This window comes from Coregonus clupeaformis, chromosome 28 (genome assembly GCF_020615455.1).
Source record: "Coregonus clupeaformis isolate EN_2021a chromosome 28, ASM2061545v1, whole genome shotgun sequence".
Classification (NCBI taxonomy): domain Eukaryota; kingdom Metazoa; phylum Chordata; class Actinopteri; order Salmoniformes; family Salmonidae; genus Coregonus; species Coregonus clupeaformis.
The window spans coordinates 23,882,570-23,909,903 of NC_059219.1; the positions used below are offsets into that span (position 1 = coordinate 23,882,570).

General features: G+C 38.5%; 1 protein-coding gene across 1 annotated transcript in view; it reads right to left on the reverse strand.

Moving 5' to 3' along the window:
• The window catches only part of LOC121584336 (serine/threonine-protein kinase WNK1-like), a 170,834-nt gene that overhangs the window by 4,902 nt on the left and 138,598 nt on the right, over positions 1 to 27,334 (reverse strand). Inside the window, 8 exon segments of the mRNA XM_045208809.1 lie at positions 839 to 880; positions 21,847 to 21,918; positions 22,730 to 22,951; positions 23,630 to 23,835; positions 24,069 to 24,574; positions 24,795 to 24,865; positions 25,000 to 25,036; positions 25,294 to 25,380. Coding sequence (XP_045064744.1) covers positions 839 to 880; positions 21,847 to 21,918; positions 22,730 to 22,951; positions 23,630 to 23,835; positions 24,069 to 24,574; positions 24,795 to 24,865; positions 25,000 to 25,036; positions 25,294 to 25,380 — 1,243 coding nt within the window.

Below are 27,334 nucleotides of genomic sequence, written 5' to 3' on the forward strand. Positions count from 1 at the left end.
CTGGAAAGGAACATTTTAAAGGCCTGCTTCTTGGCATTGGAGAGAAAAGGTAGCAGTTTTCAACCTAATTTCATGCAATTCTACATATTTTGCCATCGGGCAGAGAATTTTTTGTTATTGCAGTTTTAAAGCTAATATACTGCAATTCTACAGATTTTGCAGTTTCAAAGCTTAAATTAAAGTGCATTTATGTTCCCTAAATTGTATAATTGGTGGAGTACTGTGGATACCAATATCCCTGTGAGCCTCCCAGGCCCATGTTGCCCAGGTTTAAGAACAGAAATTGTAGATTAATATTATTAGATTGTATTGTATTACACCCTCTAAACTTATTCCACGGATCCCTTAGCCAAATTTGGAATAATCTGTTGTTAGTATTTCCATTAAAAATTGAAATTTAGAATACATTTGTATATATCTGGCTTCAGACCTCACTTTGAGAACACCTGTAACAGATCATGTGAATGGGGTCATCGTCACAACAGAGAAATGCTCAAGTCAGCCTGTGAGAGGAGAGCCTTGTGGACTCCGACCGATGACTAAAGCCAAAGCTGGCATCCACAGGGCAGTAAGTGCACAGACACTCAAAGCAGAAAGCAACAGGGGTAGGATTGCAAAAATTCCAGTAACTTTCCCAAAATTCCCAGGTTTTCCAGATATCCTGAAATCAGGTGAGAATAAGCAGGGAGGGAATCCTCCAACTGGGATTTCTGGAAAACCTGGGACATTTGGGAAAAATGCTTTAACATTGCAACCATAACGGGGGGGTGCAGAGAGTGAGGGTGGTGGACGAGGCAGTAGGGGGTGAGGGTCAAAGGTCATAAAAAGAGATAATTACTACAGAGTTGGTTGCAGGGGCAGACTTTTTTCACCATCTTCCCTGAAGAGTGGACGGAGAGAATGTGAAGCGTAGGATGGACGGAGAGTGTGAGGATTGGAGGAGAAAGTCAGTGTTAATCATTCACCCTTCTACAACAGAATAGGGCATTCTGAGTGTTTTCAATTAAAAACAAAACATGCACTCGTCCTGGAGGTAAATCCGGATCCTCTCTACAGCTCATTCCCCTTGGCTAAAATGACAAGGAGTGTAGGGGTGTAGGATGGTGGGGATAGGGGTGTAGCTGTAGGTTGTAGGGTTTAGGGTTTAGGGAATAGGAGTGGAGGGGTGTAAGGGTGGAGCGCATAGAGGTTGGCAGGAGATTAAGCTGCAGAGGGATCATCAAGGCATTCATTCAAACTTAACATCCATCAACGAACGTACAAACTCCTTTCATTGAGTCAAACCCAGTCAGAATAAGTTACATCAACTCAACAGGTAATAAACCATTTCTTGTCTTTCCTTTTCGTCTGCTTTGCAATGGAAGACAAGGATCTGGTTGGCTGGGTGGGTTCTCTCATGTCAGTTAGCTCAATGGTATGTGATGAGGCGGAGTACAGCACATGGTAAGGTGAAGTAAGGTGGTGTTTCTGGATGTGAAGTTCGCTAATGTTCTTGGCATTAACACTATCAAATGGGGATAACACAAGAAAGAAGAGAAGACTGCCTGCTGGGAGCAGTAGGGAGTACTATAGTACAGACCATCACTATTACTAAAGGGTAGTACTGTAATACAGACCATAACTATTACTAAAGGGTAGTACTGTAGTACAGACCATAACTATTACTAAAGGGTAGTACTGTAGTACAGACCATAACTATTACTAAAGGGTAGTACAGACCATAACTATTACTAAAGGGTAGTACTGTAGTACAGACCATAACTATTACTAAAGGGTAGTACTGTAATACAGACCATAACTATTACTAAAGGGTAGTACTGTAATACAGACCATAACTGTTACTAAAGGGTAGTACTGTAGTACAGACCATAACTATTACTAAAGGGTAGTACTGTAGTACAGACCATAACTATTACTAAAGGGTAGTACTGTAGTACAGACCATAACTATTACTAAAGGGTAGTACTGTAATACAGACCATAACTATTACTAAAGGGTAGTACTGTAGTACAGACCATAACTATTACTAAAGGGTAGTACTGTAGTACAGACCATAACTATCACTAAAGGGTAGTACTGTAATACAGACCATAACTATCACTAAAGGGTAGTACTGTAGTACAGACCATAACTATTACTAAAGGGTAGTAGTGTAATACAGACCATAACTATTACTAAAGGGTAGTACTGTAGTACAGACCATAACTATTACTAAAGGGTAGTACTATAGTACAGACCATAACTATTACTAAAGGGTAGTACTGATACAGACCATAACTATTACTAAAGGGTAGTACTGTAGTACAGACCATAACTATTACTAAAGGGTAGTACTGTAGTACAGACCATAACTATTACTAAAGGGTAGTACAGACCATAACTATTACTAAAGGGTAGTACTGTAGTACAGACCATAACTATTACTAAAGGGTAGTACTGTAATACAGACCATAACTATTACTAAAGGGTAGTACTGTAATACAGACCATAACTGTTACTAAAGGGTAGTACTGTAATACAGACCATAACTATTACTAAAGGGTAGTACTGTAATACAGACCATAACTATTACTAAAGGGTAGTACTGTAATACAGACCATAACTATTACTAAAGGGTAGTACTGTAATACAGACCATAACTATTACTAAAGGGTAGTACTGTAGTACAGACCATAACTATTACTAAAGGGTAGTAGTGTAATACAGACCATAACTATTACTAAAGGGTAGTACTGTAATACAGACCATACCTATTACTAAAGGGTAGTACTGTAGTACAGACCATAACTATTACTAAAGGGTAGTAGTGTAATACAGACCATAACTATTACTAAAGGGTAGTACTGTAGTACAGACCATAACTATTACTAAAGGGTAGTACTGTAGTACAGACCATAACTATTACTAAAGGGTAGTACAGACCATAACTATTACTAAAGGGTAGTACTGTAGTACAGACCATAACTATTACTAAAGGGTAGTACTGTAGTACAGACCATAACTATTACTAAAGGGTAGTACTGTAGTACAGACCATAACTATTACTAAAGGGTAGTACTGTAGTACAGACCATAACTATTACTAAAGGGTAGTACTGTAGTACAGACCATAACTATTACTAAAGGGTAGTACAGACCATAACTATTACTAAAGGGTAGTACTGTAGTACAGACCATAACTATTACTAAAGGGTAGTACAGACCATAACTATTACTAACGGGTAGTACTGTAGTACAGACCATAACTATTACTAAAGTGTAGTACAGTAGTACAGACCATAACTATTACTAAAGGGTAGTACAGACCATAACTATTACTAAAGGGTAGTACTGTAGTACAGACCATAACTATTACTAAAGGGTAGTACTGTAGTACAGACCATAACTATTACTAAAGGGTAGTACTGTAGTACAGACCATAACTATTACTAAAGGGAGTAGTACAGACCATAACTATTACTAAAGGGTAGTACTGTAGTACAGACCATAACTATTACTAAAGGGTAGTACTGTAGTACAGACCATAACTATTACTAAAGGGTAGTACTGTAATACAGACCATAACTATTACTAAAGGGTAGTACTGTAGTACAGACCATAACTATTACTAAAGGGTAGTACTGTAGTACAGACCATAACTATTACTAAAGGGTAGTACTGTAGTACAGACCATAACTATTACTAAAGGGTAGTACTGTAATACAGACCATAACTATTACTAAAGGGTAGTACTGTAGTACAGACCATAACTATTACTAAAGGGTAGTACTGTAGTACAGACCATAACTATTACTAAAGGGTAGTACTGTAGTACAGACCATAACTATTACTAAAGGGTAGTACTGTAGTACAGACCATAACTATTACTAAAGGGTAGTACTGTAATACAGACCATAACTATTACTAAAGGGTAGTACTGTAGTACAGACCATAACTATTACTAAAGGGTAGTACTGTAATACAGACCATAACTATTACTAAAGGGTAGTACTGTAATACAGACCATAACTATTACTAAAGGGTAGTACTGTAATACAGACCATAACTATTACTAAAGGGTAGTACTGTAGTACAGACCATAACTATTACTAAAGGGTAGTACTGTAGTACAGACCATAACTATTACTAAAGGGTAGTACTGTAATACAGACCATAACTATTACTAAAGGGTAGTACTGTAGTACAGACCATAACTATTACTAAAGGGTAGTACTGTAGTACAGACCATAACTATTACTAAAGGGTAGTACTGTAGTACAGACCATAACTATTACTAAAGGGTAGTACTGTAGTACAGACCATAACTATTACTAAAGGGTAGTACTGTAGTACAGACCATAACTATTACTAAAGGGTAGTACTGTAGTACAGACCATAACTATTACTAAAGGGTAGTACTGTAGTACAGACCATAACTATTACTAAAGGGTAGTACTGTAGTACAGACCATAACTATTACTAAAGGGTAGTACTGTAGTACAGACCATAACTATTACTAAAGGGTAGTACTGTAGTACAGACCATAACTATTACTAAAGGGTAGTACTGTAATACAGACCATAACTATTACTAAAGGGTAGTACTGTAATACAGACCATAACTATTACTAAAGGGTAGTACTGTAATACAGACCATAACTATTACTAAAGGGTAGTACTGTAGTACAGACCATAACTATTACTAAAGGGGTAGTACTGTAGTACAGACCATAACTATTACTAAAGGGTAGTACTGTAATACAGACCATAACTATTACTAAAGGGTAGTACTGTAGTACAGACCATAACTATTACTAAAGGGTAGTACTGTAGTACAGACCATAACTATCACTAAAGGGTAATACAGACCATAACTATTACTAAAGGGTAGTACTGTAATACAGACCATAACTATTACTAAAGGGTAGTACTGTAATACAGACCATAACTATTACTAAAGGGTAGTACTGTAGTACAGACCATAACTATTACTAAAGGGTAGTACTGTAATACAGACCATAACTATTACTAAAGGGTAGTACTGTAATACAGACCATAACTATTACTAAAGGGGAGTACTGTAATACAGACCATAACTATTACTAAAGGGTAGTACTGTAGTACAGACCATAACTATTACTAAAGGGTAGTACTGTAGTACAGACCATAACTATTACTAAAGGGTAGTACTGTAGTACAGACCATAACTATTACTAAAGGGTAGTACTGTAATACAGACCATAACTATTACTAAAGGGTAGTACTGTAATACAGACCATAACTATTACTAAAGGGTAGAGTAGTACAGACCATAACTATTACTAAAGGGTAGTACTGTAGTACAGACCATAACTATTACTAAAGGGTAGTACTGTATAACAGACCATAACTATCACTAAAGGGTAGTACAGACCATAACTATCACTAAAGGGTAGTACAGACCATAACTATTACTAAAGGGTAGTACTGTAGTACAGACCATAACTATTACTAAAGGGTAGTACTGTAATACAGACCATAACTATTACTAAAGGGTAGTACTGTAATACAGACCATAACTATTACTAAAGGGTAGTACTGTAGTACAGACCATAACTATTACTAAAGGGTAGTACTGTAATACAGACCATAACTATTACTAAAGGGTAGTACTGTAATACAGACCATAACTATTACTAAAGGGTAGTACTGTAATACAGACCATAACTATTACTAAAGGGTAGTACTGTAGTACAGACCATAACTATTACTAAAGGGTAGTACTGTAGTACAGACCATAACTATTACTAAAGGGTAGTACTGTAGTACAGACCATAACTATTACTAAAGGGTAGTACTGTAGTACAGACCATAACTATTACTAAAGGGTAGTACTGTAGGTACAGACCATAACTATTACTAAAGGGTAGTACTGTAATACAGACCATAACTATTACTAAAGGGTAGTACTGTAGTACAGACCATAACTATTACTAAAGGGTAGTACAGACCATAACTATTACTAAAGGGTAGTACAGACCATAACTATTACTAAAGGGTAGTACAGACCATGACTATTACTAAAGGGTAGTACTGTAGTACAGACCATAACTATTACTAAAGGGTAGTACTGTAGTACAGACCATAACTATTACTAAAGGGTAGTACTGTAATACAGACCATAACTATTACTAAAGGGTAGTACTGTAGTACAGACCATAACTATTACTAAAGGGTAGTACTGTAATACAGACCATAACTATTACTAAAGGGTAGTACTGTAGTACAGACCATAACTATTACTAAAGGGTAGTACTGTAATACAGACCATAACTATTACTAAAGGGTAGTACTGTAATACAGACCATAACTATTACTAAAGGGTAGTACTGTAATACAGACCATAACTATTACTAAAGGGTAGTACTGTAGTACAGACCATAACTATTACTAAAGGGTAGTACTGTAGTACAGACCATAACTATTACTAAAGGAGTATTGTGAATACAGACCATAACTATTACTAAAGGGTAGTACTGTAATACAGACCATAACTATTACTAAAGGGTAGTACTGTAATACAGACCATAACTATTACTAAAGGGTAGTACTGTAGTACAGACCATAACTATTACTAAAGGGTAGTACTGTAGTACAGACCATAACTATTACTAAAGGGTAGTACTGTAATACAGACCATAACTATTACTAAAGGGTAGTACTGTAGTACAGACCATAACTATTACTAAAGGGTAGTTGTATACAGACCATAACTATTACTAAAGGGTAGTACTGTAGTACAGACCATAACTATTACTAAAGGGTAGTACTGTAGTACAGACCATAACTATTACTAAAGGGTAGTACTGTAGTACAGACCATAACTATTACTAAAGGGTAGTACTGTAATACAGACCATAACTATTACTAAAGGGTAGTACTGTAGTACAGACCATAACTATTACTAAAGGGTAGTACGGTACAGACCATAACTATTACTAAAGGGTAGTACTGTAGTACAGACCATAACTATTACTAAAGGGTAGTACTGTAATACAGACCATAACTATTACTAGAGGGTAGTACTGTAGTACAGACCATAACTATTACTAAAGGGGTAGTACTGTAGTACAGACCATAACTATTACTAAAGGGTAGTACTGTAGTACAGACCATGACTATTACTAGAGGGTAGTACTGTAATACAGACCATAACTATTACTAAAGGGTAGTACTGTAATACAGACCATAACTATTACTAAAGGGTAGTACTGTAATACAGACCATAACTATTACTAAAGGGTAGTACTGTAATACAGACCATGACTATTACTAAAGGGTAGTACTATAATACAGACCATGACTATTACTAAAGGGTAGTACTATAATACAGACCATAACTATTACTAAAGGGGAGTACTGTAGTACAGACCATAACTATTACTAAAGGGTAGTACTGTAGTACAGACCATAACTATTACTAAAGGGTAGTACTGTAATACAGACCATAACTATTACTAAAGGGTAGTACTGTAGTACAGACCATAACTATTACTAAAGGGTAGTACTGTAGTACAGACCATAACTATTACTAAAGGGTAGTACTGTAGTACAGACCATAACTATTACTAAAGGGTAGTACTGTAGTACAGACCATAACTATTACTAAAGGGTAGTACTGTAGTACAGACCATAACTATTACTAAAGGGTAGTACTGTAATACAGACCATAACTATTACTAAAGGGTAGTACTGTAATACAGACCATAACTATTACTAAAGGGTAGTACTGTAATACAGACCATAACTATTACTAAAGGGTAGTACTGTAGTACAGACCATAACTATTACTAAAGGGTAGTACAGACCATAACTATTACTAAAGGGTAGTACTGTAGTACAGACCATAACTATTACTAAAGGGAGTAGTAGTACAGACCATAACTATTACTAAAGGGTAGTACTGTAGTACAGACCATAACTATTACTAAAGGGTAGTACTGTAGTACAGACCATAACTATTACTAAAGGGTAGTACTGTAGTACAGACCCATAACTATTACTAAAGGGTAGTACTGTAGTACAGACCATAACTATTACTAAAGGGGTAGTACAGACCATAACTATTACTAAAGGGTAGTACTGTAGTACAGACCATAACTATTACTAAAGGGTAGTACTGTAGTACAGACCATAACTATTACTAAAGGGTAGTACTGTGTACAGACCATAACTATTACTAAAGGGTAGTACTGTAGTACAGTCCATAACTATTACTAAAGGGTAGTACTGTAGTACAGACCATAACTATTACTAAAGGGTAGTACTGTAATACAGACCATAACTATCACTAAAGGGTAGTACTGTAGTACAGACCATAACTATTACTAAAGGGGAGTACTGTAGTACAGACCATAACTATTACTAAAGGGTAGTACGTAGTACAGACCATAACATATTACTAAAGGGTAGTACTGTAGTACAGACCATAACTATTACTAAAGGGTAGTACTGTAATACAGACCATAACTATTACTAAAGGGTAGTACTGTAGTACAGACCATAACTATTACTAAAGGGGAGTACTGTAGTACAGACCATAACTATTACTAAAGGGTAGTACTGTAGTACAGACCATAACTATCACTAAAGGGTAGTACTGTAATACAGACCATCACTATTACTAAAGGGTAGTACAGACCATAACTATTACTAAAGGGTAGTACTGTAATACAGACCATAACTATTACTAAAGGGTAGTACTGTAATACAGACCATAACTATCACTAAAGGGTAGTACAGACCATAACTATCACTAAAGGGTAGTCCTGTAGTACAGACCATAACTATCACTAAAGGGTAGTACTGTAGTACAGACCATAAATATTACTAAAGGGTAGTACAGACCATAACTATTACTAAAGGGTAGTACTGTAGTACAGACCATAACTATTACTAAAGGGGTAGTACAGACCATAACTATTACTAAAGGGTAGTACAGACCATAACTATTACTAAAGGGTAGTACTGTAGTACAGACCATAACTATCACTAAAGGGTAGTACAGACCATAACTATCACTAAAGGGTAGTACTGTAGTACAGACCATAACTATCACTAAAGGGTAGTACTGTAGTACAGACCATAATATCACTAAAGGGTAGTACTGTAATACAGACCATAACTATTACTAAAGGGTAGTACTGTAATACAGACCATAACTATTACTAAAGGGTGTAGTACAGACCATAACTATTACTAAAGGGTAGTACTGTAGTACAGACCATAACTATTACTAAAGGGTAGTACTGTAGTACAGACCATAACTATTACTAAAAGGCTGTAGTACAGACCATAACTATTACTAAAGGGTAGTACTGTAGTACAGACCATAACTATTACTAAAGGGTAGTAGTACAGACCATAACTATTACTAAAGGGTAGTACTGTAGTACAGACCATAACTATTACTAAAGGGTAGTACAGACCATAACTATTACTAAAGGGTAGTACTGTAGTACAGACCATAACTATTACTAAAGGGTAGTACTGTAATACAGACCATAACTATTACTAAAGGGTAGTACTGTAGTACAGACCATAACTATCACTAAAGGGTAATACAGACCATAACTATTACTAAAGGGTAGTACTGTAGTACAGACCATAACTATTACTAAAGGGTAGTACTGTAGTACAGACCATAACTATTACTAAAGGGTAGTACTGTAGTACAGACCATAACTATTACTAGAGGGTAGTACTGTAATACAGACCATGACTATTACTAAAGGGTAGTACTGTAATACAGACCATAACTATTACTAAAGGGTAGTACTGTAATACAGACCATGACTATTACTAAAGGGTAGTACTATAATACAGACCATGACTATTACTAAAGGGTAGTACTATAATACAGACCATAACTATTACTAAAGGGGAGTACTGTAATAGAGACCATAACTATTACTAAAGGGTAGTACTGTAATACAGACCATAACTATTACTAAAGGGTAGTACTGTAATACAGACCATAACTATTACTAAAGGGTAGCACTGTAGTACAGACCATAGCTATTACTAAAGGGTAGTACTGTAATACAGACCATAACTATTACTAAAGGGTAGTACTGTAGTACAGACCATAACTATTACTAAAGGGTAGTACTGTAGTACAGACCATATATATTATTAAAGGGTAGTACTGTAATACAGACCATAACTATTACTAAAGGGTAGTACTGTAGTACAGACCATAACTATTACTAAAGGGTAGTACTGTAATACAGACCATAACTATTACTAAAGGGTAGTACTGTAATACAGACCCTAACTATTACTAAAGGGTAGTACTGTAATACAGACCATAACTATTACTAAAGGGTAGTACAGACCATAACTATTACTAAATGGGAGTACTGTAATACAGACCATAACTATTACTAAAGGGTAGTACTGTAATACAGACCATAACTATTACTAAAGGGTAGTACTGTAATACAGACCATAACTATTACTAAAGGGTAGTACTGTAATACAGACCATAACTATTACTAAAGGGTAGTACTGTAGTACAGACCATAACTATTACTAAAGGGTAGTACTGTAATACAGACCATAACTATTACTAAAGGGTAGTACTGTAGTACAGACCATAACTATTACTAAAGGGTAGTACTGTAGTACAGACCATAACTATTACTAAAGGGTAGTACTATAGTACAGACCATAACTATTACTAAAGGGTAGTACTGTAGTACAGACCATAACTATTACTAAAGGGTAGTACTGTAATACAGACCATAACTATCACTAAAGGGTAGTACTGTAGTACAGACCATAACTATTACTAAAGGGGAGTACTGTAGTACAGACCATAACTATTACTAAAGGGTAGTACTGTAGTACAGACCATAACTATTACTAAAGGGTAGTACTGTAGTACAGACCATAACTATTACTAAAGGGTAGTACAGACCATAACTATTACTAAAGGGTAGTACTGTAATACAGACCATAACTATTACTAAAGGGTAGTACTGTAATACAGACCATAACTATCACTAAAGGGTAGTACAGACCATAACTATCACTAAAGGGTAGTCCTGTAGTACAGACCATAACTATCACTAAAGGGTAGTACTGTAGTACAGACCATAAATATTACTAAAGGGTAGTACAGACCATAACTATTACTAAAGGGGAGTACTGTAATACAGACCATAACTATTACTAAAGGGTAGTACAGACCATAACTATTACTAAAGGGTAGTACAGACCATAACTATTACTAAAGGGTAGTACTGTAGTACAGACCATAACTATCACTAAAGGGTAGTACAGACCATAACTATCACTAAAGGGTAGTACTGTAGTACAGACCATAACTATCACTAAAGGGTAGTACTGTAGTACAGACCATAAATATCACTAAAGGGTAGTACTGTAATACAGACCATAACTATTACTAAAGGGGAGTACTGTAATACAGACCATAACTATTACTAAAGGGGTAGTACAGACCATAACTATTACTAAAGGGTAGTACTGTAGTACAGACCATAACTATTACTAAAGGGTAGTACTGTAGTACAGACCATAACTATTACTAAAGGGTAGTATGTAATACAGACCATAACTATTACTAAAGGGTAGTACTGTAGTACAGACCATAACTATTACTAAAGGGTAGTACAGACCATAACTATTACTAAAGGGTAGTACTGTAGTACAGACCATAACTATTACTAAAGGGTAGTACTGTAGTACAGACCATAACTATTACTAAAGGGTAGTACTGTAATACAGACCATAACTATTACTAAAGGGGTGTAGGTACAGACCATAACTATTACTAAAGGGAGACTGTAGTACAGACCATAACTATTACTAAAGGGTAGTACTGTAATACAGACCATAACTATTACTAAAGGGTAGTACTGTAGTACAGACCATAACTATTACTAAAGGGTAGTACTGTAGTACAGACCATAACTATTACTAAAGGGTAGTACTGTAGTACAGACCATAACTATTACTAAAGGGTAGTACTGTAATACAGACCATAACTATTACTAAAGGGTAGTACTGTAATACAGACCATAACTATTACTAAAGGGTAGTACTGTAGTACAGACCATAACTATTACTAAAGGGTAGTACTGTAGTACAGACCATAACTATTACTAAAGGGTAGTACTGTAGTACAGACCATAACTATTACTAAAGGGTAGTACTGTAATACAGACCATAACTATTACTAAAGGGTAGTACTGTAATACAGACCATAACTATTACTAAAGGGTAGTACTGTAGTACAGACCATAACTATTACTAAAGGGTAGTACAGAATAAAAAGGTAGTACAGACCATAACTATTACTAAAGGGTAGTACTGTAATACAGACCATAACTATTACTAAAGGGAGTATTGTAGTACAGACCATAACTATTACTAAAGGGTAGTACAGACCATAACTATTACTAAAGGGTAGTACTGTAGTACAGACCGTAGCTATTAATAAAGGGTAGTAATACAGACCATAGCTATTACTAAAGGGTAGTACTGTAATACAGACCATAACTATTACTAAAGGGTAGTACAGACCATAACTATTACTAAAGGGTAGTACTGTAGTACAGACCATAACTATTACTAAAGGGTAGTACAGACCATAACTATTACTAAAGGGTAGTACTGTAGTACAGACCATAACTATTACTAAAGGGTAGTACTGTAGTACAGACCATAACTATTACTAAAAGGGTAGTACTGTAGTACAGACCATAACTATTACTAAAGGGAGTACTGTAATACAGACCATAACTATTACTAAAGGGTAGTACTGTAGTACAGACCATAACTATTACTAAAGGGTAGTACTGTAGTACAGACCATAACTATTACTAAAGGGTAGTACTGTAGTACAGACCATAACTATTACTAAAGGGTAGTACTGTAGTACAGACCATAACTATTACTAAAGGGTAGTACTGTAATACAGACCATAACTATTACTAAAGGGTAGTACTGTAATACAGACCATAACTATTACTAAAGGGTAGTACTGTAATACAGACCATAACTATTACTAAAGGGTAGTACAGACCATAACTATTACTAAAGGGTAGTATTGTAGTACAGACCATAACTATCACTAAAGGGTAGTACTGTAATACAGACCATAACTATCACTAAAGGGTAGTACTGTAGTACAGACCATAACTATTACTAAAGGGTAGTACTGTAGTACAGACCATAACTATTACTAAAGGGTAGTTGTACAGACCATAACTATTACTAAAGGGTAGTACTGTAGTACAGACCATAACTATTACTAAAGGGTAGTACCGTAGTACAGACCATAACTATTACTAAAGGGTAGTACTGTAGTACAGACCAAACTATTACTAAAGGGTAGTACTGTAGTACAGACCATAACTATTACTAAAGGGTAGTACTGTAATACAGACCATAACTATTACTAAAGGGTAGTACTGTAGTACAGACCATAACTATTACTAAAGGGAGTAGTACAGACCATAACTATTACTAAAGGTAGTACTGTAGTACAGACCATAACTATTACTAAAGGGTAGTATACAGACCATAACTATTACTAAAAGGGTAGTACAGACCATAACTATTACTAAAGGGTAGTACTGTAATACAGACCATAACTATTACTAAAGGGTAGTACTGTAATACAGACCATAACTATTACTAAAGGGTAGTACAGACCATAACTATTACTAAAGGGTAGTACTGTAGTACAGACCATAACTATTACTAAAGGGTAGTACTGTAGTACAGACCATAACTATTACTAAAGGACGTAGTACAGACCATAACTATTACTAAAGGGGTAGTACTGTAATACAGACCATAACTATTACTAAAGGGTAGTACAGACATAACAACAAGTAGTACAGACCATAACTATTACTAAAGGGTAGTACTGTAGTACAGACCATAACTATTACTAAAGGGTAGTACAGACCATAACTATTACTAAAGGGTAGTACTGTAGTACAGACCATAACTATTACTAAAGGGTAGTACTGTAGTACAGACCATAAACTATTACTAAAGGGTAGTACTGTAATACAGACCATAACTATTACTAAAGGGGTAGTACTGTAATACAGACCATAACTATTACTAAAGGGTAGTACTTGTACAGACCATAACTATTACTAAAGGGTAGTCTGTAGTACAGACCATAACTATTACTAAAGGGTAGTACTGTAGTACAGACCATAACTATTACTAAAGGGTAGTACTGTAGTACAGACCATAACTATTACTAAAGGGTAGTACTGTAATACAGACCATAACTATTACTAAAGGGTAGTACTGTAATACAGACCCTAACTATTACTAAAGGGTAGTACTGTAATACAGACCATAACTATTACTAAAGGGTAGTACTGTAGTACAGACCATAACTATTACTAAAGGGGAGTACTGTAATACAGACCATAACTATTACTAAAGGGTAGTACTGTAATACAGACCATAACTATTACTAAAGGGTAGTACTGTAATACAGACCATAACTATTACTAAAGGGTAGTACTGTAATACAGACCATAACTATTACTAAAAGGTAGTACTGTAGTACAGACCATAACTATTACTAAAGAGTAGTACTGTAATACAGACCATAACTATCACTAAAGGGTAGTACTGTAGTACAGACCATAACTATTACTAAAGGGGAGTACTGTAGTACAGACCATAACTATTACTAAAGGGTAGTACTATAGTACAGACCATAACTATTACTAAAGGGTAGTACTGTAGTACAGACCATAACTATTACTAAAGGGTAGTACTGTAATACAGACCATAACTATTACTAAAGGGTAGTACTGTAGTACAGACCATAACTATTACTAAAGGGTAGTACTGTAGTACAGACCATAACTATTACTAAAGGGTAGTACTGTAGTACAGACCATAACTATTACTAAAGGGTAGTACTGTAATACAGACCATAACTATTACTAAAGGGTAGTACAGACCATAACTATTACTAAAGGGTAGTACTGTAGTACAGACCATAACTATTACTAAAGGGTAGTACTGTAGTACAGACCATAACTATTACTAAAGGTAGGTAGTACAGACCATAACTATTACTAAAGGGTAGTACTGTAGTACAGACCATAACTATTACTAAAGGGTAGTACTGTAGTACAGACCATAACTATTACTAAAGGGTAGTACAGACCATAACTATTACTAAAGGGTAGTACTGTAGTACAGACCATAACTATTACTAAAGGGTAGTACAGACCATAACTATTACTAAAGGGTAGTACAGACCATAACTATTACTAAAGGGTAGTACTGTAGTACAGACCATAACTATTACTAAAGGGTAGTACAGACCATAACTATTACTAAAGGGTAGTACTGTAGTACAGACCATAACTATTACTAAAGGGTAGTACTGTAGTACAGACCATAACTATTACTAAAGGGTAGTACTGTAATACAGACCATAACTATTACTAAAGGGTAGTACTGTAATACAGACCATAACTATTACTAAAGGGTAGTACAGACCATAACTATTACTAAAGGGTAGTACTGTAGTACAGACCATAACTATTACTAAAGGGTAGTACTATAGTACAGACCATAACTATTACTAAAAAGGGTAGTACAGACCATAACTATTACTAAAGGGTAGTACTGTAGTACAGACCATTACTATTACTAAAGGGTAGTACAGACCATAACTATTACTAAAGGGTAGTACTGTAGTACAGACCATAACTATTACTAAAGGGGACTGTAGTACAGACCATAACTATTACTAAAGGGTAGTACTGTAGTACAGACCATAACTATTACTAAAGGGTAGTACTGTAGTACAGACCATAACTATTACTAAAGGGTAGTACAGACCATAACTATTACTAAAGGGGAGTACTGTAATACAGACCATAACTATTACTAAAGGGTAGTACTGTAGTACAGACCATAACTATTACTAAAGGGTAGTACTGTAGTACAGACCATAACTATTACTAAAGGGTAGTACTGTAATACAGACCATAACTATTACTAAAAGGTAGTACTGTAGTACAGACCATAACTATTACTAAAGGGTAGTACTGTAGTACAGACCATAACTATTACTAAAGGGGAGTACTGTAGTACAGACCATAACTATTACTAAAGGGTAGTACTATAGTACAGACCATAACTATTACTAAAGGGTATTACTAAAGGGTAGTACTGTAGTACAGACCATAACTATTACTAAAGGGTAGTACTGTAATACAGACCATAACTATCACTAAAGGGTAGTACTGTAGTACAGACCATAACTATTACTAAAGGGGAGTACTGTAGTACAGACCATAACTATTACTAAAGGGTAGTACTGTAGTACAGACCATAACTATCACTAAAGGGTAGTACTGTAATACAGACCATCACTATTACTAAAGGGTAGTACAGACCATAACTATTACTAAAGGGTAGTACTGTAATACAGACCATAACTATTACTAAAGGGTAGTGAATACAGACCATAACTATCACTAAAGGGTAGTACAGACCATAACTATCACTAAAGGGTAGTCCTGTAGTACAGACCATAACTATCACTAAAGGGTAGTACTGTAGTACAGACCATAAATATTACTAAAGGGTAGTACAGACCATAACTATTACTAAAGGGGAGTACTGTAATACAGACCATAACTATTACTAAAGGGTAGTACAGACCATAACTATTACTAAAGGGTAGTACAGACCATAACTATTACTAAAGGGTAGTACTGTAGTACAGACCATAACTATCACTAAAGGGTAGTACAGACCATAACTATCACTAAAGGGTAGTACTGTAGTACAGACCATAACTATCACTAAAGGGTAGTACTGTAGTACAGACCATAAATATCACTAAAGGGTAGTACTGTAATACAGACCATAACTATTACTAAAGGGGAGTACTGTAATACAGACCATAACTATTACTAAAGGGTAGTACAGACCATAACTATTACTAAAGGGTAGTACTGTAGTACAGACCATAACTATTACTAAAGGGTAGTACTGTAGTACAGACCATAACTATTACTAAAGGGTAGTACAGACCATAACTATTACTAAAGGGTAGTACTGTAGTACAGACCATAACTATTACTAAAGGGTAGTACAGACCATAACTATTACTAAAGGGTAGTACTGTAGTACAGACCATAACTATTACTAAAAGGTAGTACAGACCATAACTATTACTAAAGGGTAGTACTGTAGTACAGACCATAACTATTATTAAAGGGTAGTACAGACCATAACTATTACTAAAGGGTAGTACTGTAGTACAGACCATAACTATTACTAAAGGGTAGTACTGTAGTACAGACCATAACTATTACTAAAGGGTAGTACTGTAGTACAGACCATAACTATTACTAAAGGGTAGTACTGTAGTACAGACCATAACTATTACTAAAGGGTAGTATACAGACCATAACTATTACTAAAGGGTAGTACTGTAGTACAGACCATAACTATTACTAAAGGGTAGTACTGTAGTAACAGACCATAACTATTACTAAAGGGTAGTACTGTAGTACAGACCATAACTATTACTAAAGGGTAGTACTGTAGTACAGACCATAACTATTACTAAAGGGTAGTACTGTAGTACAGACCATAACTATTACTAAAGGGTAGTACTGTAATACAGACCATAACTATTACTAAAGGGTAGTACTGTAGTACAGACCATAACTATTACTAAAGGGGAGTACTGTAGTACAGACCATAACTATTACTAAAGGGTAGTACTATAGTACAGACCATAACTATTACTAGTACAGACACTGTATAGTACGTAGACCAACATAACTATACTAAAGGGTAGTACAGACCATAACTATAATATACTAAAGGGTAGTACTGTAGTACAGACCATAACTATTACTAAAGGGTTCAGAGATACTGTTACAGACCATAACTATCTACTAAAGGGTAGAGTAGTACAGACCATAAGCTATTACTAAAGGATAAGATAAAAAAAAAACACACATGCGAAAGAGAAAATAATTTAAAGGGTAGTACTGTAATACAGACCATAACTATCACTAAAGGGTAGTACTGTAGTACAGACCATAACTATTACTAAAGGGGGTAGTACAGACCATAACTATTACTAAAGGGTAGTACTGTAGTACAGACCATAACTATTACTAAAGGGTAGTACTGTAATACAGACCATAACTATTACTAAAAGGGTAGATACAGACCATAGCTATTACTAAAGGGTAGTACTGTAATACAGACCATAACTATTACTAAAGGGTAGTACTGTAATACAGACCATAACTATTACTAAAGGGTAGTACAGACCATAACTATCACTAAAGGGTAGTCCTGTAGTACAGACCATAACTATCACTAAAGGGTAGTACTGTAGTACAGACCATAAATATTACTAAAGGGTAGTACAGACCATAACTATTACTAAAGGGGAGTACTGTAATACAGACCATAACTATTACTAAAGGGTAGTACAGACCATAACTATTACTAAAGGGTAGTACAGACCATAACTATTACTAAAGGGTAGTACTGTAGTACAGACCATAACTATCACTAAAGGGTAGTACAGACCATAACTATCACTAAAGGGTAGTACTGTAGTACAGACCATAACTATCACTAAAGGGTAGTACTGTAGTACAGACCATAACTATTACTAAAGGGTAGTACTGTAATACAGACCATAACTATTACTAAAGGGTAGTACTGTAGTACAGACCATAACTATTACTAAAGGGTAGTACCGTAGTACAGACCATAACTATTACTAAAGGGTAGTACTGTAGTACAGACCATAACTATTACTAAAGGGTAGTACTGTAGTACAGACCATAACTATTACTAAAGGGCGTAGTACAGACCATAACTATTACTAAAGGGTAGTACTGTAGTACAGACCATAACTATTACTAAAGGGTAGTACAGACCATAACTATTACTAAAGGGTAGTACTGTAGTACAGACCATAACTATTACTAAAGGGTAGTACTGCAGTACAGACCATAACTATTACTAAAGGGTAGTACTGTAGTACAGACCATAACTATTACTAAAGGGAGTACTGTAGTACAGACCATAACTATTACTAAAGGGTAGTACTGTAGTACAGACCATAACTATTACTAAAGGGTAGTACCGTAGTACAGACCATAACTAGTACTAAAGGGTAGTACTGTAATACAGACCATAACTATTACTAAAGGGTAGTACAGACCATAACTATTACTAAAGGGTAGTACTGTAATACAGACCATAACTATCACTAAAGGGTAGTACAGACCATAACTATTACTAAAGGGTAGTACTGTAATACAGACCATAACTATTACTAAAGGGTAGTAGCACAGACCATACACTTGAAGAGTGAACTATTACCATTCAAATTTTTTATTGCTCAGAGCTCATCCAAGAACTTCCAAATGATAGCCTATACAGTTTAAATAAGGGTGATTATTAGCTGGATGAAGAAACATTAGAAATTATAATATAATGCTTAGATGTTGATGTGAGTGGAGTATGGGACCGTAGTGGAAACGGATCAGTGTGGAGGACCAAGTGTCAAAAATGTCACCTTGGTATTTTATATATATATATATATATTACACTCTAGAACAGTTCTCTCCAGCCCTGTTCCTGGAGAGCTACTCTCCTGTAGGTTTTCACTCCAACCCTAATCTAACACACCTGATTCTAATAATTAGCTGGTTGAGAAGATGAATCAGGTTAGTTACAACTGGGATTGGGGCGAAAACCCAGGAACAGGGTTGGAGAGCCCTGTTCTAGACTGTACCTGTCTTATAGCTCAACATGCTTTATGGAGACATTACTGTTGCATTGGCTATTGGTGATAATAATGATCATGGTTTATAAGAGGGGTCAGATAGAATGATCAGATGTTTAAGCCTCTGGCACCACACTGTCTGTGGGTATACAGTGGGGGGAACAAGTATTTAGTCAGCCACCAATTGTGCAAGTTCTCCCACTTAAAAAGATGAGAGAGGCCTGTAATTTTCATCATAGGTACACGTCAACTATGACAGACGAAATGAGGAAACAGAAAATCCAGAAAATCACATTGTAGGATTTTTAATGAATTTATTTGCAAATTATTGGTGGAACATAAGTATTTGGTCACCTACAGACAAGCAGGATTTCTGGCTCTCACAGACCTGTAACTTCTTCTTTAAGAGGCTCCTCTGTCCTCCACTGCGTTACCTGTATTAATGGCACCTGTTTGAACTTGTTATCAGTATAAAGACACCTGTCCACAACCTCAAACAGTCACACTCCAAACTCCACTATGGCCAAGACCAAAGAGCGGTCAAAGGACACCAGAAACAAAATTGTAGACCTGCACCAGGCTGGGAAGACTGAATCTGCAATAGGTAAGCAGCTTGGTTTGAAGAAATCAACTGTGGGAGCAATTATTAGGAAATGGAAGACATACAAGACCACTGATAATCTCCCTCGATCTGGGGCTCCATGCAAGATCTCACCCCGTGGGGAAAATGATCACAAGAACGGTGAGCAAAAATCTCAGAACCACAAGGGGGACCTAGTGAATGACCTGCAGAGAGCTGGGACCAAAGTAACAAAGCCTACCATCAGTAACACACTACGCGCCAGGGACTCAAATCCTGCAGTGCCAGACGTGTCCCCCTACTTAAGCCAGTACATGTCCAGGCCCGTCTGAAGTTTGCTAGAGTGCATTTGGATGATCCAGAAGAGGATTGGGAGAATGTCATATGGTCAGATGAAACCAAAATATAACTTTTTGGTAAAAACTCAACTCGTCGTGTTTGGAGGACAAAGAATGCTGAGTTGCATCCAAAGAACACCATACCTACTGTGAAGCATGGGGGGTGGAAACATCATGCTTTGGGGCTGTTTTTTCTGCAAAGGGACCAGGATGACTGATCCGTGTAAAGGAAAGAATGAATGGGGCCATGTATCGGAGATTTTGAGTGAAAACCTCCTTCCATCAGCAAGGGCATTGAAGATGAAACGTGGCTGGGTCTTTCAGCATGACAATGATCCCAAACACACTGCCCAGGCAACGAAGGAGTGGCTTCGTAAGAAGCATTTCAAGGTCCTGGAGTGGCCTAGCCAGTCTCCAGATCTCAACCCCATAGAAAATCTTTGGAGGGAGTTGAAAGTCTGTGTTGCCCAGCGACAGCCCCAAAACATCACTGCTCTAGAGGAGATCTGCATGGAGGAATGGGCCAAAATACCAGCAACAGTGTGTGAAAACCTTGAAGACTTACAGAAAACGTTTGACCTGTGTCATTGCCAACAAAGGGTATATAACAAAGTAGAGAAACTTTTGTTATTGACCAAATACTTATTTTCCACCATAATTTGCAAATAAATTCATTAAAAATCCTACAATGGGATTTTCTGGATTTTTTTTCCTCATTTTGTCTGTCATAGTTGACGTCTACCTATGATGAAAATTACAGGCCTCTCTCATCTTTTTAAGTGGGAGAACTTGCACAATTGGTGACTGACTAAATACTTTTTTCCCCCACTGTACATTACCTTAATGCACTAGGATGGGAATGTAGAGTATGCCATTAGATACATGTATCCATTAGGCTATGTGATGATGCATCATCAGTGGTCATTGAGTCGTTTATCTATAATGCTCTATAAATGGGGCCAATTTAAAAAAAAAAAGGCTAAAATGCCAGAGGAGATGTGGCTCCCAATCGGAAGACAAGACATAATCACATGACAGGAAGTAGGAAGTGAAGGAGAAAGAAGACAAAGGAAGAGGAAGAAGCGTTACACACAAAGAGCCAAGCAGGGCGTACTCAGAAAACGGGTCCTTCTGCCACCTGGTTTGATGGTCACTCTCTCCGACCCACAGCTGAACGTTACACAGCCTGTGGTACAAAAAGAGAGGAAGGGAGAGAGAGAGAGAGAGAGAGAAAAAGAGAGAGAAAGAGGTACACATATACACAGTAAGAATGGAACAGTAAGTACACTGAGCAACAGAGAGAGGGAGATGAGAGAACGGAGAGGGATGGAGGAGAGGAGTGCCTTACAGTGATGAGAGGATAGAGCTGCACTGGGAGGTGGAGAAGCGGAGCAATAGCACCCCCTGTAGCGTGGGAGGAATAGGAGCGGTCCCATCCAGACAGTTAGTAATGGAGCTTCCACTGAGTGTGTAGAAGAAAGGCTAGCTTAAGACAACAGAGGTGCCCAAATCAACAGTCCAATTGAAATACCCAACATGCACCATAGTCTTGAGCCAGAGCAATAGTGTTCCCCGACCGAATGGGGATTTTTTTCAGGAAGTGAAATACATCAGGATTATCGTAAGCCTTCCCAACACTACAGTCCAGTGCTACCGTCTGTATCAGACCAAATTGGCTCTGTCAAACATTCCTCTACTGTACCAACCCTAGTGGGAAGTTGTCATCTGATAAACTACAGGACAGGACAAGACAGAGAAACACCCAAATAGAGACCATTATGACGGACAGACTTTTTGGGGGGATGGTATGAAGAGGAGGATGGGGACGCTACTAATTTCCATCCCTGTGGTGGTGGTGGTGGTGGTGGTGGTGGGGTAGATGAACTTTTCCTCGACAGACAAGGCAAATGAGGCCTACTGGAGGCAGGTGGAAGGATGAATGGGACGTAGGGATGAGAGCCAAGGCCTAGGCAGTAGGGCGCCGTACGGAGGCCTACCTTGGGTGGGGGCACAGAGACTGGGCACGGACAGCGTAGCGTCGCTGGTGTAGGCAGAGCACAGGTTCTCACTGGAGGGGCCGAGATGCTTGAGGGGCCGGGGTCGGCTCCCTGAGGCAGGGTGGAGGTCGGGGAGGCCCCCAGGGGCCAGACCAGGGGCCAGGAGGAGAGCCTGGTGGGGTGGGTACACTGAGGGAGCGCTCTGTGCAGATAAAGTGCTGCCTGAAGTTGACACACACAGACACCATACACACAGAGGAGGAGAACAGGGGAGGGAGGAGGACAGGTCAGGGGAACAGCCTCAAAGTGCAGACACGCACACAGTGACTCTCACACAGTGTAGGTAGGTAGGGTGCAGATCACACAACCACAGTGTAGCTAGCTAGGTTGCACAGTGCAGGGTTACAGCATAAACAATACAGCTAGTTGACTGTATGGTTTAAAAGTGAAGGAAGGAGAGAAGAGAAGATTGGTTTGCCACAAGTAGCCCTGTGAAGAGGAGAAAGCGAGTACAGTACAGTTACAGTCCCTACTCTAACACACTGTCTCTGCCAATACCCTCTACTGAGGAGGACCACAGGTTAGAGGTCAAGGGTCAGGGATTAGAGGTCAGTACCTGGCTACAGTGGGCTCTAACAAAGATGGTGTATAAATGAAGATCGTTCACTCCGACCGTTTACCGTAAAAATATATATTTTTAATCTCCCATAGACACCAATGCAATAGCAGCTGGGTCTGGTCTACTAAATTCATTGACTTCAATTGAACCAGAAAAAAAACAGGGAGTGGGGTGTCTCGCTTCCTCTTCTGTCTCTGGCTCTAACACACTTTAAGGTCAAGAGCTTCAGGGGGCTCTTGCCGATACGACCAGTTCAGACAGAGGTCAGGGGTTAGTAGTACCTGGCTGCAGGGGGCTCTTGCTGCCCTGGGAGGAGCTGCAGCGGCTAGACTTGCTGCTCTTGCTCTTGGTGGGTCGTCTCCTGCGACTGGCCAGGGCTACAGCTGGAGGGACCACCACGGCCGGCGGTACCTTGCCCAGCCTAGTGAACAGGGAGTCAATCTCATCCTTCTGCTTGGTGTGCAGGGCCTGGATCTCCTTCATGTGCCTGGAGAGGAGATGAGAGGGAGATGAATGGACAGCACATCAACCTAAAATCTGCCCCAAAATCCCAGCAGTTTAATAACACAGGAACATTTCAGGTGAAGGTGGACATGTTGGAGTTTTAGGAATGGAACCATAAGCCCTTAAATGTGCTGATTCAAGAAGGGTTATTTTTGGAACAGCAAACAGGAACATGTCAGTCGAGCAGAAGAGAGGAGAGAAACAGGGTAAACCTACTTTTCTCGTAACCGGTTGACCTCCCTCTTCAAGTCCTCGTCCTCAAACTCAGAGTCGTTATCAGAGCTCACGTAGGAGTTGAAGGAGTTGTTGAGGCTGGGCAGGGAGCTCTGTTTGTTCTCTGGGCTGAGGAGCATGGTGGCCGAGCCAGGACCAGTACTAGGCCCGTTAGCCTGGGAAGCGGGTGGCTGCTCCAACCCAGCCTCGGCTGCCACATCCTGGGCTCGGCTCACTGAGAAGCGGCCCACCCTGGCCTCCGGTGCGTTGGTGGTGACCTGGAAGCGGCCGATGGTGGTGGGCTGAGGGGAGGCGGTCCGGTGGGGGAGGGAGGGCAGGCCGTCCACCACATCTCCCCCAGCCGTCTTACCTCCGCGGAGTGGGGAGGAGGCTTTGTGCAGTGTGTTCTCCGGGCTGGAGAGAGAGGAGGAGGAAGAGGAGGTGGAGGATGTTGTGGGGCTCCTGGGGGGGTGTGCACGGACGGGACCCTCGTCTGCAGCCACAGAGACCTGGGGTTGGGGGGAGAAGTGAGAGACAGAGATTATGAAAACAGACAGAATTTAAAGGCCCAGATCAACCATAAGGACTATCACTACAATCATATCAAACTATTCTGACGAGAGATAGATGAAGTACATAGAGATTGCAGACTCTGACCACCAGGCAGACACTGCTGTAATATTCCAATCATGTAAATAGAGCTGGAAAGGTACAGTTAGAAGTCCATACCTGGGATCCTCCCAGTTGGAATCCTCCAGCAATAGGCAACGTGATTGATTCCCCTTCCAGCGGGAAAGGCACTGAAACGGCCAATGAGATATCATCATGTTACAATGCAACAAATCGGCAAAACATCCCAAAAGAAAGGATAACACACTAACAGGTAGCATGACCATTTCAAAATGGAGTAAGGATAGATGTTGAAGTAACACACCTGGCTGGCCACCTGCATGCATCCCAGTGAGTGAGGACTGTGGTACATGGGGGAGAACACACTGTGACTGTCATGTCTTGAGTCACACCAACAAACATACCACATAGCACCACGACAGTAATGTCAGTATTAGAGAGCACAGAATAATAACAATAACTCATTTCAACTACAAAACACAGATTAGAAGAAATAGTATTCATCTGCTTTTACATACTAAATGTAACATTTCAACAAAAACAAAAAGGAATACGTTCCTCCGGGCCTGAAGGGGGCGTGTGTGTGTGGCTATGGTACCTGCGTGGTGACACAGCTGACAGAGACAGTCTCTGGGCTCAGGGCCCTCCGCAGCTGGGCATCCAGGTCTTCCAGAGGCTGCTGGGACTAGTGGGCAACAACAACCCCTTATAGACATTAGTCAAACAGACAGCAACACATCCTAACATGGTGACACACACCACCCTCAGAACACATCAAACTAATTGGTCTCTAGACATTCATTAGTGTTGAATTTCATCTAGCAAAATGTAGTTATTTCTGTGAATCACAGAAAAAGTTTAGCTTTCATTTTTCCATATTACATTTGAAAGACTGAAAGATTTAGGTATAATCCTTGATTGGGTTTTATTTAGTCAAACACTGGCTTCAAGCCAAGGTATCCAGGTGAAGTTAAAAATCTATATATTAAAAGGGACATTTCACCCTTTCTCAGCTTCATATTCATCATCTCCAGCACCACCCCAACGTCAACATATGTGAAAATGGCACGTTTCTATATTTTGTAGTCAAAAAGATAGAGGAAGGTAAGTGTTTCCAGTGACATCATCCACCAATTAGTAGACTAAATGTATTGGCAATGCCTCCTCATAATTGGTAAAAATCACATGATGAACACCGATGATGTCATTGGAAATGCTTTTCTTCCACTATCTTTTTTCTACAAAACATAGAAACGTGCCATTTTCACACATATTGATGTTGGGGTGATGCTGGAGATGATGAATATGAAGTTGAAAATGTTTGAAATTTCCTTTAAAGAATTTCACATAAGAATCATTAAAGCCAGTCTCTTTCTCAAGATCAAATCACCTCAGACCAGACCAGAGCAAGCTTTGAACGGAAACTTACACAAGCTAGGAGAGGTAGTAAATTATATATAATTCTTACAGATGAAAGCAAATAATGAACCACTCTGCCTTACAAAGAACAATGCTCTGGTTTGCTAGGTTTGATCCATTTTTAGATTCACGCTGTTGACAACACTGCCTGACTGGGTATAAATGAAACCGTAATCTCCACCCGTCGCCCGGGGGAGCCCGTCTTCTCTGTCTTTCCTTTTTATTCCCTAGTTGATTTATTTTTTATGAAAGAATGCGCTGGGGGCATAATATGGGAGAGAACAACTCTGTCTGGATGTAATATTTTGCTTGGCGACTCTTCGCTTTCTTCGTGGAAGAAAACTATTAAAATATTGTACTGACAGAAACCCCTATGACAAATGAAGATGAGTCATATTTATCTCCACCCAGCTCCAACTACCCCCATCCTCCCTAACGGTCTGTCTGGAGAAAGAGAGAGGAAGGAGAAAGACAGAAAGAGGAAAGTAATAAAGGGAAATATATTGTAAAAAAGGATATAATATAATAATAATATGCCATTTAGCAGACGCTTTTATCCATGTTATGTTTGCGCGAAAAAAAAACATATGGGGATTGGAAGTGATGCAGACAATTACATTGATGGAAGTTACAATCTATCTGCAATATTAAAGCTGATCTAAAAAAAAAGAGACCGAGTGCGAAACAGAAGGAGAGAGAGGGGGGGTGAGAGAGAGAGACAGAAGGAGAGAGAGGGGTGAGAGAGACAGAAGGAGAGAGGGGGGTGAGAGAGAGAGAGACAGAAGGAGAGGGGGGGGTGAGAGAGAGAGACAGAAGGAGAGAGAGGGGTGAGAGAGAGAGATAGAAGGAGAGAGGGGGGGTGAGAGAGAGAGAAGGAGAGAGGGGGGGTGAGAGAGAGAGAAGGAGAGGGGGAGAGAGAGAGAGAGAGAGAGAGAGAGACAGAAGGAGAGAGAGGGGGGTGAGAGAGAGACAGAAGGAGAGAGAGGGGGGTGAGAGAGAGAGACAGAAGGAGAGGGGGTGAGAGAGAGAGACAGAAGGAGAGAGAGGGGGTGAGAGAGAGAGACAGAAGGAGAGAGGGGGGGTGAGAGAGAGAGAGAAGGAGAGAGAGAGAGAAGGAGAGAGAGAAAAGGAGAGAGAGAGAGAAGGAGAGAGGGGGGGTGAGAGAGAGAAAGGAGAGAGAGAGACAGAAGGAGAGAGAGGGGGGTGAGAGAGAGACAGAA